Genomic DNA, 14,733 nt, shown 5'->3' with positions numbered 1-14,733 from the left:
TGTTACAGAAACAGTTGTCCTTCCGGCAGGTTCTCCCATCTCGGCCACGGAACGCTGTAGTTCTGTCAGAGTGGTCATTGGGTTCTTGGTCACCTCCCTAACTAAGGTCTTTCTTGCCTGATTGCTAAGTTTGGTCAGATGGCAAGCTCTAGTCAGACTCTGGGTTGTTCCATATTCTTTCCATTTCCTAATGATGGAGCTCACTGTGTCCTTAGGAACTTTCAACACTCCACAAATTGTTTCATACCCTTCCCCAGATCTATGGTTCCTCACAATTATATCTCGAAGTTCCACAGATAGTTCCTTAGTTCTCATGGTAGAGTTTCTCTTCCAACATGCACTCTCAACTGTGGGACCTTGTATAGAAAGGTGTCTTTCTTTCTAAATCATGTCCAATCAATTGAACAGGCTACAGGTGGACTCCATTCAAGTTGTATAGACATCTGAAGGATGATCAAAGGAAATTGGAAGCCCCTGAGCTCAATTTGGAGTGTCACAGCAAAGGGGCTGAATACTTATTGAATCAAGACATTTCAGCTTTTCATTTTTCATTACTTTGTAAAAGTTTCAACAAAAAAAATCCACTGACATTTTGGGGTATTATGTGTAGATGAGTGACAAAAATCTCAATTGAATCTATTTTAAATTCAGTTTCATTTCATTCAATTTAAACCATGTAACAACAAAATGTTAAAAAAGGCAAGGGGTGTGAATACTTTCTGAAGGGTAAATGTATATGTACATGTGCATGTGTGTATGTATGTATATATATATATATATTTGATATGTAGGGGATACCTTGCTGTCTAGCTGTGCTTGTCCAACAACTATAAGGGAGTTTGAAGAAATGATGGAAACACAAAAGTTCAGCAAGATCACAGACCTTTCCGATTTTATGGTTCTGTAATGACAGATAAAAGACACAAGGTACATATTTCATTGTGCAAAACATTTGGAAATGCAAATATGAATAATTATTACTATAAGTGTTATGAAGAACCCACCTCCAGAATATGCAGTAGATAACCATCAAACCCATCAACGACAGGGATGAAACCCCACAGCCGATAACCAAAGGGAAAGAAGAAGTTTCCATAACACTCATATTTTCCTGCAGATACGAAAAGGAAATCTAAATCAACCGCCATTGCCATGTTTGTGCTCGAAATATAAATGTTAGACCTTTTAATTGAATTATGGCAAAATAGCTCCAATTCGATTTATCTTCCATGAACCCCCTTAGTCTCATCAACTATTATCTTTTTCTTCTCACTTACATTACACAGCTGCCCAAATTTGGCTTCAGCAATCCATTTCTCATACTTTATATTTTAAATACTTTGAAAATTTCTCACCGACTCTGAAAGAGATGTCGTCTTTACTCAAAGATGAAGTCACCCTTATGTGCACAAGGAAATTTATCCGTGCTCCTCACACATTGGCCTTTTCTCAAAATGATATAGTGCGGTCGAGTGTGAACTCATATTAAAAAAAAGAATAAAAAAAAGGGTGATATGTGATATGTGATATGTGATAAGGGTGATAAAAATATGTGAACTCATATAAAGAATAAAAATGCTACCAAAACAGCAAGAGCGAGAGAGAGGGAGAGAGAGAGGGAGAGAGAGAGAGGTCATAACTGTAATATAAAATGCACTCTTACTGAATCACTGGCAGGGTGCCTGAACACACAGCATCCAAAATGGATGGAAACCATACGACAAACCACAGCGACCACAATTACAGAGATATTGCAGGTTTAACAGATATTCAAATGTAGCAACATACACCAAAGCTATCACACACACATCAATTGCATGAGGGACCATTTACATATTAGAGGCACAATATGGCAGAATTATCGACCATCTTCCCCCTCCCGGACAATACCTTCCACCCAACAACATATGTCTGACCCAAAAGTGTTTCCTTCCCAACTCCCAACCTACTCCAGATACACACACTCAGATACTGTGTGTATGTGCGAGAGAGGGTGAGAGGTGAGAGGGTGAGAGGGTGAGAGGGTGAGAGGTGAGAGGGTGAGAGGGTGAGAGGGTGAGAGGGTGAGAGAGAGAGAGAGAGAGAGAGAGAGAGAGAGAGAGAGAGAGAGAGCGAGAGAGAGAGAGAGAGAGAGAGAGAGATGTGAACAATGTGATGAAAATATATAGCTGGCACAAACTTTGAGTTTGTTAATTCTTGCCTTGTTCACATTCTACGCAGACGCAGCACCATCGATGGAGCGCTTGTGATGCAATGCTCTTTTAGTGAGAAAAATTATTGTTTGACAACTTCAAATAATTGCATGGTAAACTAGAACGGCACTCAGTAGAGAGCATACCTCCACCTAGATGGCCATATCACTCAATGGTGAACACTTAAAAAATTATACTAGCTGGATCCGGATCCGGATCTTAACCAAAATTGAATCGATTCTTCCTTGTCCCACACACAACCTGTCCGACAAGTTTCGTCCAAATGCATCCATAACTTTTTGAGATATCCTGCTATGTATCGTTTTTGTCCCTCTCTCCCAATGGTGAAGAATCACTTGAAAAATTAAATAATTATCATATGAATGAATGAATGAATGATCGTTTTAAAGGCCATTTTTCCCCGCTAGAGTGGTGGTTAGCCTTGCGGCCCCATGACAATCATGGTTCCCTGTTTGAGGCAATGTTTTTATGGCCGGATGCCCTTCCTGACGCCAACCCTTGGTCGCCTCTTACGATGCGCAGGGATACGGTGTACCTATTCTAAGCCGGGGTACACACCGTGATCATTCATCCCAGCAAGCTGGTACTCAATTTGCCGACCTCGGAAGGATGACAGGCTGAGTCAACCTCCCTGGCGTTAATTCAGCGATCGACCGGGATTCGAACCCAGGATCCTACGCCGGCACCCGAACCGCTAAGCCAACACCAGGCTCTCATATCCGAATCCATATACAGATCTTGACCAAAATCGAATCTATTTGTCCTTGTCAGACACCCAACCGACCGGTCCACCAAGTTTCGTCCAAATCCGTCCACAACTTTTTGAGATATCCTGCTATGTATCGTTTTTGGCCCGATCTCCCAATGGTGAAGAATCACTTTAAAATTCTAGTAGCCGAATCCGAATCCGGATCTTCACCAAAATCTCATCATTTCGTCGATGTCACATACGCTACATCTCTGCCAAATTTCGTCTGAATCCGTCCACAACTATTTGAGATATTTTGTTCACAAACGGACAGACAGACAACCAGACACACAGACAGACAGGGGTGAAAACATAACCTCCATCCACCTTTGGTGGCGGAGGTAATTAAGCCCGGCCCTCTTCCTCCCACTTCCCATGCAGCGAAAATTTTTTTCTCCAAAGACCCACAGAATGGATGGCAGAAGCATCAGAGAAAAAAAACAGTTAGTTGAAAGGATTTAACCGAACAAATAACCGTGCAGACATGCTAAAATGCTGCAGTATGATACAATAAAATAGCTTTGTGTCTCGACAAAGAGGATTCAAATTCCATTAAAAACATCTTATTCAACAGCACTTAAGCGTTTCAATGTAAATGTTACTGAAAGGACCGGTGATGCTGTTATTTTCCATGACGAGGCCAAATCTGGCGACTCGATTGCATTTTGATTAAAATTTCTGCCTGAACACCGTTTGTGAAGTGTAATCGTAATTAAATAATTCAAACAAAGCAATTCTTGTACCCAAGCCAGTAGGAGCTTGGGTACAAGACCAATGGCAACATCTTGAATCGGCAATGAAGTCACCTTGCCAATTGCTAATCCTATATTATGGAAAAAAGAAAAGTTGTGATTATTGGTGTGATTGAAGCATTGGTGTAATTCTTATCATATTAAAAAAAAAAAAATTATTATGTGGGAATGGGGTGGGAGCTGGAATCACCATGGTGAGCATCACCTTGGAATCTCCACCTTGGAGAAAAAGTTAAAAATGTAATCATATTATTAGAGATACCAGACCAGCAACGGTACCTGCCCTGCGGGCGGGGCTTCAATTGGGAGGCCCAAATGAAAAGGCAAAACATCAGAAATTGAAGGCTTTTTTTATTTTAAACGATTCATATAAACATCCGTTGAACCATATCACATGCAAATCATCAACATCTAAACAGTACATGGCGCCAATTTTGAAAAAAGATTGAATTCTGCAAAACGGAAGCGGCCGCTACACGTCCTTCTCAGTCGCACGTTTATGTGTGAAGAGTGCGCGCCGAATCTGTAACACGGAAGCGGCCGCTACACCTGTTTCTCAATCGCTTTGCACACGCTGCCATGTTACTTCAGACACACGTTTATATCGGAAGAGTTCGTCAGGAGTCGATCTACTCTCTCCTGGTACGTATAATTTCAACAAAAGCCACATCACTGTTCATATCGATAAATATTATTCCATCGTGTTTGGAAAAACTGGAAAATTGTAAAAATTGTAAAATTGGAAAAATTGGAAAATTGGAAAAACAATATGGCCTATTTTACTCTAGGGTGTCCGAGGATTACCCACCCAAAATATTGTTGCGATCGGTTCAGCCGTTTTTGCGGTACCTTCGAATGGACAGACAGACAGACGGACATTTGGTGAATTATAGTAAGATACTGTATAAGAAAGTCATCGTTGGTGATTGCATGAAACATCGATTTTATTTACTGGATTTTCTTGAAAAAATTGGAAGAAATTTGAAATTTCACAGTGAAAAATAATTACATATCAAAGTCCATTAAAAGGACATATGCAAATCATCTAATCAGATATTCAGCGTAATAACAATGTAGACTGTACCATAAGCAAAAGGCAAACATTAACCCTTTCATAACAACCCAGTTCCATGGTCGTACCTCAAGGCACAAAATAACGATGCAACGAAGACATGTTTTTGATTGCATAGGTCATTATTTCTCAATTTGGATCACGTGCATGTCTGTTCTGAAATCATCTACATGGAGGGACCTTTACTGTAACACGGATGTAGAGGGACCTTTACTGTAACAGGGACGTAGAGGGATCTTTACTGTAACAGGCATGTAGAGGGATCTTTACTGTAACAGGGATGTAGAGGGATCTTTACTGTAACAGGAATGTAGAGGGATCTTTACTGTAACAGGGACGTAAAGGGATCTTTACTGTAACAGGGATGTAGAGGGACCTTTACTGTAACGGGGATGTAGAGGGATCTTTACTGTAACAGGGATGTAGAGGGATCTTTAGTGTAACAGGAATGCAGATGGATCTTTACTGTAACAGTGTAACAGGGATGCAGAGGGATATCTACTGCAACAGGGATGGAGAGGGATCTTTAGTGTAACAGGAATGTAGAGGGATCTTTACTGTAACAGGGACGTAGAGGGATCTTTACTGTAACAGGAATGTAGAGGGATCTTTACTGTAACAGGGACGTAGAGGGATCTTTACTGTAACAGGAATGTAGAGGGATCTTTAGTGTAACAGGAATGTAGAGGGATCTTTACTGTAACAGGGACGTAGAGGGATATTTACTGTAACAGGAATGTAGAGGGATCTTTACTGTAACAGGAATGTAGAGGGATCTTTACTGTAACAGGGACGTAGAGGGATCTTTACTGTAACAGGGATGTAGAGGGACCTTTACTGTAACGGGGATGTAGAGGGATCTTTACTGTAACAGGGATGTAGAGGGATCTTTAGTGTAACAGGAATGCAGATGGATCTTTACTGTAACAGTGTAACAGGGATGCAGAGGGATATCTACTGCAACAGGGATGTAGAGGGATCTTTAGTGTAACAGGAATGTCGAGGGATCTTTACTGTAACAGGGACGTAGAGGGATCTTTACTGTAACAGGAATGTAGAGGGATCTTTACTGTAACAGGGATGTAGAGGGATCTTTACTGCAACAGGGATGTGGAGGGATCTTTACTGTAACAGCGATGTAGCGGGATCTTTACTGTAACAGGGGTGTAGAGGGATCTTTACTGCAACAGGGATGTGGAGGGATCTTTACTGTAACAGCGATGTAGCGGGATCTTTACTGCAACAGGTATGTAGAGGGATCTTTACTGTAACAGGGATGTAGAGGGATCTTTACTGCAACAGGGATGGAGAGGGATATTTACTGTAACAGGGATGTAACGGTATCTTTACTGTAACAGGGATGTGGAGGGATCTTTACTGTGACAGGGATGTAGTGGTTCTTCACTGTAACAGGGATGTCGAGGGATCTTTACTCCAACAGGGATGTAGAGGGATCTTTACTATAACAGGGATGTAGAGGGATCTTTACTGTAACAGGGATGTAGAGGGATCTTTACTGTAACAGGGATGTAACGGTATCTTTACTGTAACAGGGATGTGGAGGGATCTTTACTGTGACAGGGATGTAGTGGTTCTTCACTGTAACAGGGATGTCGAGGGATCTTTACTCCAATAGGGATGTAGAGGGATCTGTACTATAACAGGGATGTAGAGGGATCTTTACTGTAACAGGGATGTAGAGGGATCTTCACTGTAACAGGGATGTAACGGTATCTTTACTGTAACAGGGATGTGGAGGGATCTTTACTGTGACAGGGATGTAGCGGTTCTTCACTGTAACAGGGATGTCGAGGGATCTTTACTCCAACAGGGATGTAGAGGGATCTTTACTGCATCAGGAATGTAGAGTGATCTTAACTGTAACAGGGATGTAGAGGTATCTTTTCTGTAACAGCGATGTGGGGGGATCTTTCCTGCAACAGGGATGTAGAGGTCTTTACTGTAACAGGAATGTAGAGGGATCTTTACTGCAACAGGGATGTAGAGGGATCTTTACTGTAACAGGGATGTAGAGGGATCTTTACTGTAACAGGAATGTAGAGGGATCTTTACTCTAACAGGGATGTCGAGGGATCTTTACTCGAACAGGGATGTAGAGGGATCTTTACTGTAACAGGGATGTAGAGGGATCTTTACTATAACAGGGATGTGGAGGGATCTTTCCTGTAACAGGGATGTAGAGGGTCTTTACTGTAACAGGGATGTAGAGGGATCTTTACTGTAACAGGAATGTAGAGGGATCTTTACTGCAACAGGGATGTCGAGGTCTTTACTGTAACAGGGATGTAGAGGGATCTTTACTGTAACAGGGATGTAGAGGGATCTTTACTGTAACAGGAATGTAGAGGGATCTTTACTGTAACAGAAATGTATCGGAATCGTTACTGGAACAGGAATGTAGCGGGATATTTACTGTAACAGGAATGTAGAGGGATATTTACTGTAACAGGGATGTAGAGGGATCTTTACTGTAACAGGAATGTAGAGGGATATTTACTGCAACAGGGATGTAGAGGGATCTTTACTGTAACAGGAATGTAGAGGGTCTTTCTTGTAACAGGAATGTAGAGGTATCTTTACTATAACAGGGATGCAGAGGGTCTTTCCTGTAACAGGGATGTGGAGGGATCTTTCTGGTAACAGGGATGTGGAGGGATCTTTCCTGTAACAGGGATGTAGAGGGTCTTTCTTGTAACAGGAATGTAGAGGTATCTTTACTATAACAGGGATGCAGAGGGTCTTTCCTGTAACAGGGATGTGGAGGGATCTTTCCGGTAACAGGGATGTGGAGGGATATTTCCGGTAACAGGGATGTGGAGGGATCTTTCCGGTAACAGGGATGTGGAGGGATCTTTCCGGTAACAGGGATGTGGAGGGATCTTTCCGGTAACAGGGATGTGGAGGGATCTTTCCGGTAACAGGTGCCATGGGAAATTCAGAAGAACTTCATTGCCCTTTTCGTTTGACCCACATCACACCTCGGCCTCGCTGTGCTGATGAAATGGAAATATATAGACTGAGGATGCTGAGACAATTGTGGCCTTGAGCTTTTGCCCAAAGTGAAGTAACAGCATAAGCATTTTTTGAACCCCAGTGTGCTTGGGTTAAAGAGACATCCATCATGTCAATCTGCAATGACGACCTCCCGGCGTCTACTCAAATGGAAGGGGTCAATGATGAAGGTTCTCTGATAAGGTTGAAAAATGTCACAGATCGAAAGCCTTGCTTTCAGCAGCGTGTCACATGCATCACTTCGGTGCAACCATGGAAGATATTAACATTGATGTGTCAACTACAGATGGCTAACTGGGTTATAACATTGCGATTTTTATCAATTTTTCCACTCCAGTTGATTAATGATGTGGATGTGACGAGAAAAAAATAGGACGAAACAAAAACATTGGAACTACAGTGTTGTAATCTCCGGCCTGAAAACCACCGTGTTCATACTTAGTTCAATGGCTGTGGCCCATAAAAGGCCCAAATCTGAATTTCTTGCGATACCATGTACAATTTAGCTGCTGGTTAATATAAACTCCACGTAAAACGTTCCAGGCAGTTGGAAGAGAATCGAGAATACATATTAATAATAGCGTAAGGACTCGACTTTGTTATCCCTTTTACGCCGCACCCAGCGACCCGATGCCCATGGCACTAATGGATTTACGATCTACGAACCGCGCTCTTTGTTTATCACGTACAGCCATACTCGAAAAATCTGAATTAGCCGACGTTGGGGCCCAAAAGCATCCGATTAACTGCCCATACGACGCCATCTTACGACGCCATCGTATTGGCGTCTGCTGGGCGAAGGCGAAGCGAGCCGTCCGCTGATTGGACAGTCGAGTGGTGTGAATATGGGTGGTGTGAACCAAATGGTCTTTTTATTCCCTTGAACATTTTAAATTAGGATATATAAGGAAACGTCTTTATCGTCATTTTAATAAAGTTAAATGGAGTGACGTTGCGATACTCGGGGTGCGTTGCATAAATCCTCGTAACTCAGAGAGGTGTAGCAGGTGGCGAGACGTAAGGAAGCTTAAAGATAACGAGCTGAAACAGACGAACGATATGTCAATCCCTTTCTACACCGAACGGCAATAAAAGTATGAGAGCGGGAAGGCATGGCCTGAGCACTTCGAGCAGAGAGGACTGATTGGACTTAACTTAAAGAGAAAAAATTGGAGCTTAACGGAAGAAGAAGATCCCATGAGCGCTCCCCTATGCCATCCATTAATGGTACACTCTATCCATACACCACATCCTCCCTTCCGTGGATGTTCCACGGGTTTCGGCTAGTACATATTAATAAGCAATAATTAGTGCACAATATGCAAGGAGCCAACAGGGGGCTGAAAGGATGGCCTAGATGTACCACACTCGCTTCAAAGCTGTCATGCCCAGGTTTGATTCCCGACCCAGCTATAACTGTCATCTCAGTGTTTCACTGGCTGGGTGATATCATCAATATGTGTGCCGTCTCTCGGATGGACGTTAAACGGCCGTCCAGTCTGCCGGCATTCGTTGGTGGACGTTAAAGACCCCACAGTGCCCTTCGCGAAGAGTCGGCGAGCTATCGCCGGCACCATAACCATATTCCAAATTCCTGCTCTAACTAGTCCGACTTCAGGCCTGGCCAGCCAAACCTCCCCCTGTAGCCTAGTCAAAAAATCTGAAAATGTGCCTTTATAGAATGATTGAGGCATTTTTGAGTAAAAGCAAGCAAACCACTTTTTCTGGGGTAGTTTTTCATGCTGAATATGAATATGTTGTTTGCCAAGCCCAAAAATGCGTAATTAGGTCACTAATCAAGGTCAAAGTTCAATGAGTGCAAAATTCAAAATTTTTGAAAAAATGCTTTATTTTACATCCCCTATCTGTACATTTCAATTATTTTACAATATTTTGTCTAGTAAGGTTGCTAAAGCTTTTCAAAATCTTATTTTTAAAGGAAAACGTGAGGACACATCTATGCTCATTTGCCTTTATCTCTGTAAGGGGCGACAATTAGTTTTTGCGTAATTTGCTTGCAGTTTAACCTCTAAATGCACAATGGGGCAGAGTTTTTATGCTCCTATTGATGGTCTAGAGATAGATTTTATAAAGACAGAATCTAAATGTCACCGGTAAACAACATAGGTCAAAGGTCAATGAGTGCGAAAGTCTTGCAATGACGTAACAGTTACTTGCACTTGAAACCATCCCTTTCACTCAACAGTGAAAGTGGCTTCATCTTTCTGACCCCAATGCATTTGCCATGTTTGTCAAATCATTTCCATTCAGACAGAGCAGGGTGTTCTTCAATAGACCCTTAATGATGAAGAATGAATCTAATAGCCTAGCATAAGCCATCTAGTTCGTACCCTAGGCATCAGGCATTAAACATTTCAGGAGTACAGGTAAGGGTCTTTTTAAGATTGTTAAAAAATGAAATATAAAATCAAATGAAAGTAAAGGAATGCATTCTTCTTTGGTGAGATACATGTACATACAAATGTGTAATGTATGCTTGACATCTCACATCATAGGCAGGCCTACATACATGTACATTTACCTAACAGTAGCAAAAAGACAGGCAGGGCATGGGCATTGACGATGAGTGCCTAATGCATCTACCACTAATGAATTAGTGATATCGGTTAGATGTTTTGTCTTGAAGAAGCTTTACTTTGTGTCTTTGAGAATAAGATTAAAACCCGGGCCAACACTGCCTGCGCTTATTCGATCATTTAAGGGCTGTTGCAGTATATCATACAACGTTGTAGTTTTCATGGTCAGAACATGCGTGCCTGGTGCTTAGTTTGGTTTCTGTTTCTCCCCTCAGGCCAACCATGGAACCTATTGCCAGCCTCAAGCGACAGCGTGAGGATGTGTCGTTTGAACTTTGTATCATTTGTCAGGGAACTAGCCAGGTCAAAGATACGATTTTCAACCAGACAAACCAGGGTATTGCTGCCATCAGAGAGGCGACCGAGCTCCGATGCAAACTTAGACACTATGAATTTCGATCAGCCGTGGACAGGCTTTCGACTCTCTTTGCAGAGCCTCCAGAAAGTCTCCCCAAACTTAAATGGCATAAGCTATGTTACTCTGCATACACACACAAGGGGAAAATAAATGCTAAGCTAGCCAAGGAACAATCGAAAAACGAAAAAGATCCTGAAAGAAAGAGTGTTTCGGCTGAAGCATGTCCGTTTTTACGCAGTAGTACTACTAAGATGAACTGGACATTGTGTATGTTCTGCCAGAACTTTGACAAGAAGCAGAAGACAAGTCGTGTCACAACCTTCAAAATGAGTAATGAAATTACGGAAAAAGCTAAATTTGTACATAACATCTTAGTCCGTACTGCAAATGAGAATGATTTAATCTCAGCTGAGGCATGTTACCATGTTAACTGTCTTAGTAAATTCTTTAGGGATGTCAAAAGGGCGGAAACTGAAAGCAAATCAGCAGACATGGCGATATCATGGTTGTGTCAAGAGCTGCGTCACTCTGCTGAGAAAGGGCACGTATTTGAACTATCTGCAGTGTTCGAGAGGTACAAAGAGTTAGCCAGTGAGTGCGACGGCACAATTCCTACATCGTATCTTAGTAGACTGGGGACTTTTAAAGAAACTTTGTCGAATTGCATTGGGGACATTTATGAATTTCTTGTGCTAAGAAATTTGGCGCCTTCAGAGAAACAAACTTTGCTTCTTCCACGCCATTTCAGTCACATACCTCTTTCAGAAATGGTGTGCGGTCAGAACAGTGCAGACTATATTCCCATATTTAGACAACAGGATGATCATTTTCTGTCTTTAGTGCACGTTGCTCTGCAACTCCGCAGTGATATCATGTCACATCCTGCATTCGAAGGTTGCGATGTAAGCGAAAAAGCAGAGTTGGCAAGTGTACCACCATCTGTACTCATGTTTGTGAATATCTTGCTTGGAGGCCAAAGTAGTGTCGATGCTGAGTTTGACGAAAGTGAGATGTCTGAAACTGGTTGGGTGAAGAAGACAAGGGTCCTTAGCATTGGACAAGACATGGTCTATGGTGTATGTGGAGACAAGAAGGCACCGCCTAAACACGTTGGAATGGGTATGACGCTGCACCAGTCAACTCGATCAAAGAAATTAGTTGAGCTATTCCATAATGCTGGGCACATAATCAGCTATAACCGGGTTCTTAGGTATGACACTGCCATGGCTGAAAACACTCTGAAAGCGTTTGATCAAGAAACTGGGGCAGTTGTTACCAGCAACCTGGTTTCGGGACGATTTGTGCATTTTTCTGGCGACAATATTGACATCAATGACTCTACCCTAGATGGCAAAAATACATTTCACGCTACTCAGTTAGCTGCCTGGCAGAGGGGGCCATCTGCTGAAAGCGGTCTTGGAGACATCAAACCATCCAATACGTCAACGTTGGATATACCAACAGCAGTTGAAAAGATCCATGAGGTATACATCAACAAGGATACCCTCATTCCCGAGTTTGGTGAGGTTGAAACAGGATGGTTTCTTAGGGAGAAAGATACTGGCAGTGCTCTTCAAGACAGTGAACATCGGGACATGGCATTCTTAGCATCTCGCCAAGGAGAAAGCGAAAGATATTCCTGGACCACGTTCAACCAGTTGCACAGCACTAAGGAGGAACCACCCAAAACTACCATTGGCTATATGCCAATCATACTAGCCCCAGCTCATGAACATTCCACTTTGAACACCATGGTGCGCAGGGCACTACATGTCGCAAGGGCCCTGAATAACCGCTACGCTGTGATAACAGTTGATCAGGGGTTGTATCCCCAACTGATGGAGCTGAAATGGTCAGTGCCCGACTTCAGAGATACCCTAATTCCAAGACTAGGTGGGTTACATATCACTATGAATTTTTTGAAAGTGCTAGGGCAACTTCAGTAAAATGTCTTGCGTAAAACTTTGGATGAGAGCAGGAACAATTAAGAAACGGAAGTATGTTCCTGTGCATGACATAAAGTCGGAACTTGGACTTGCTGATCATGTCTATGAGACTTTACCAGCATTTCATGCGTTGACAAGATGCGATACGGTTTCATTTTTCTCAGGACACTCAAAGAAAACAGAATGGGATATCTTCCTTGAACACAACAGTCTGCTTCAAGATCTTGGCAAGTTTCCGACACCATCAAAGAAGGTCACAGAAGATGCTGAAAAGTTCATTTGCCATATCTACAAGGAACCATCTGAGAACTGTAATCAAGCCCGCATTAAACTGTTCAACAAATGCCATGCAACGGAGACCCTACCTCCATCTAGTGATGCAGCAAAGTTCCACATAGAGCGTGCAAACTACCAAAGTTTCATTTGGAGAGAGGCCAGTAATCCAATGACAGATCTGCCACCGCCGACTGATTGTGGATGGAAACTCGTTGATGACAAGTTGTCACCGGTTCTTACAACTTTACCGTCAATTCCAAAGGGATGCCAAGAACTTACTCAGTGTGGTTGCAAGAAAGGTTGCAGTTCTGATAGTTGCTCTTGTCGGAAGTGGGGGAAACAGTTCTGCACTGAGGCCTGCAAGTGCAATGCCAGTGAAACACCATGTCGAAACAGGCCAAAGTAGGGGGGGGGGGGGGGGGGGTCAGAGCTTACACAGTTAAGCTAATTGGCATTCCCCTGGATGGCTCCTCCTTCCAGCCAATCAGTCTGACAGACTGCAATTGATTCAGGATTAATTAAGAATACATGTGATAATGATCAACTGCCTGCACTCCAAACATGTTTGCCATGAAGTGCATTTTGCGCCTTGTGCCATGTAAGTGCACTTTGCGCCTTGTGACCGTTAGCCTTAATTAAGTGGCTAATTAGTCAAATATTGACATTTAGTGTAGAAAACAATCTTGCTATTATATAGGACTCAGGTAAACCACTTCACTGATGGTATTTAAGGCAACAATTCAAGTGAATTAAAACAGTATGTCAAAACACGAAAAGTTGCTTCATTACGGATATATTCACAAAAATCTGATTTTTTCCCTTCACAATTCCCTTTACTTTCATAATTGTGAAAAGCTGTAGTAACCTTACCAGACAAAATACTGTAAAATAATTGAAATGTACAGATAGGTGATGTAAAATAAAACATTTTTTCAAAAATTTTGAATTTTGCACTCATTGACCTTTGACCTTGATTAGTGACCTAATTACGCATTTTTGGGCTTGGCAAACAACAGATTCGTATTCAGCACGAAAAACTACCCCAGAAAAAGTGGTTTGCTTGCTTTTACTCAAAAATGCCTCATGAATTCACGTTTCCCAGAAATTTGACTAGTCTACTGCCGACCCTGGAAGGAAGGTAGAGTAATGGTGGCCGTTAAAGAAAAGAAGAATATGCAAAGAGCCAAAAAAGTAGGGCTGATCAGTAAGTCTATGGCTTAACATTAAAAAGTCAAAAACACAACAATGATGGAACTGCAGTTGTTATAATGTACATTATTCCTTTTTCCAATGCAATTTTTCCATTTTCAACTGAATACAACAACAACAACAACAACAACAACAACAACAACAACAGGCATTTTAAGGCCATTTTCCCTGCAAGAGCGGGGGTTAGCCTTGCGGTCCCCATGACAATCTTCTCCATCTTGCCCTATTTTCTGCATCTCTCCTTGTTACCCCCCTTTCCCGCATTTCTTCTTCCACCATCTTTAGCCAAGTCTTTCTCGGTCTTCCCCGTCCTCTACTTCCTTCTACATTCATTTCCATCACTCTTCTCAACCAGTCACTTTCATCCTTCCTCAACACATGACCAAACCATCTCAACCTGTTCCTCTTCACAGCATCAATCACAGGCAATATTCCCATCATCTTTCGCAATTCATCATTTGTCTTCCTCTCTCTCAACGATACTCCGCACATCCATCGAACCATTCGCATTTCCACCCTTTCCAGCCTT

The 14,733-nt window shown here is 42.2% G+C and overlaps 1 protein-coding gene across 1 annotated transcript in view; it reads right to left on the bottom strand.

The window, feature by feature from the left end:
* LOC137436117 (adhesion G protein-coupled receptor B3) overlaps positions 1-14,733 on the bottom strand; it is a 999,412-nt gene that overhangs the window by 143,224 nt on the left and 841,455 nt on the right. The window contains exons 15-16 of the mRNA XM_078786591.1: positions 1,005-1,111; positions 799-901 (exon numbers count right to left, since the gene is read on the bottom strand). Coding sequence (XP_078642717.1) covers positions 799-901; positions 1,005-1,111 — 210 coding nt within the window. The remainder of the gene's footprint in view (positions 1-798; positions 902-1,004; positions 1,112-14,733) is intronic.

The sequence above is a fragment of the Myxine glutinosa genome, chromosome 11 (assembly GCF_964187855.1).
Source record: "Myxine glutinosa chromosome 11, kmMyxGlut1.1, whole genome shotgun sequence".
Lineage (NCBI taxonomy): Eukaryota > Metazoa > Chordata > Myxini > Myxiniformes > Myxinidae > Myxine > Myxine glutinosa.
This window is presented reverse-complemented; position numbering and strand designations above follow the sequence as displayed.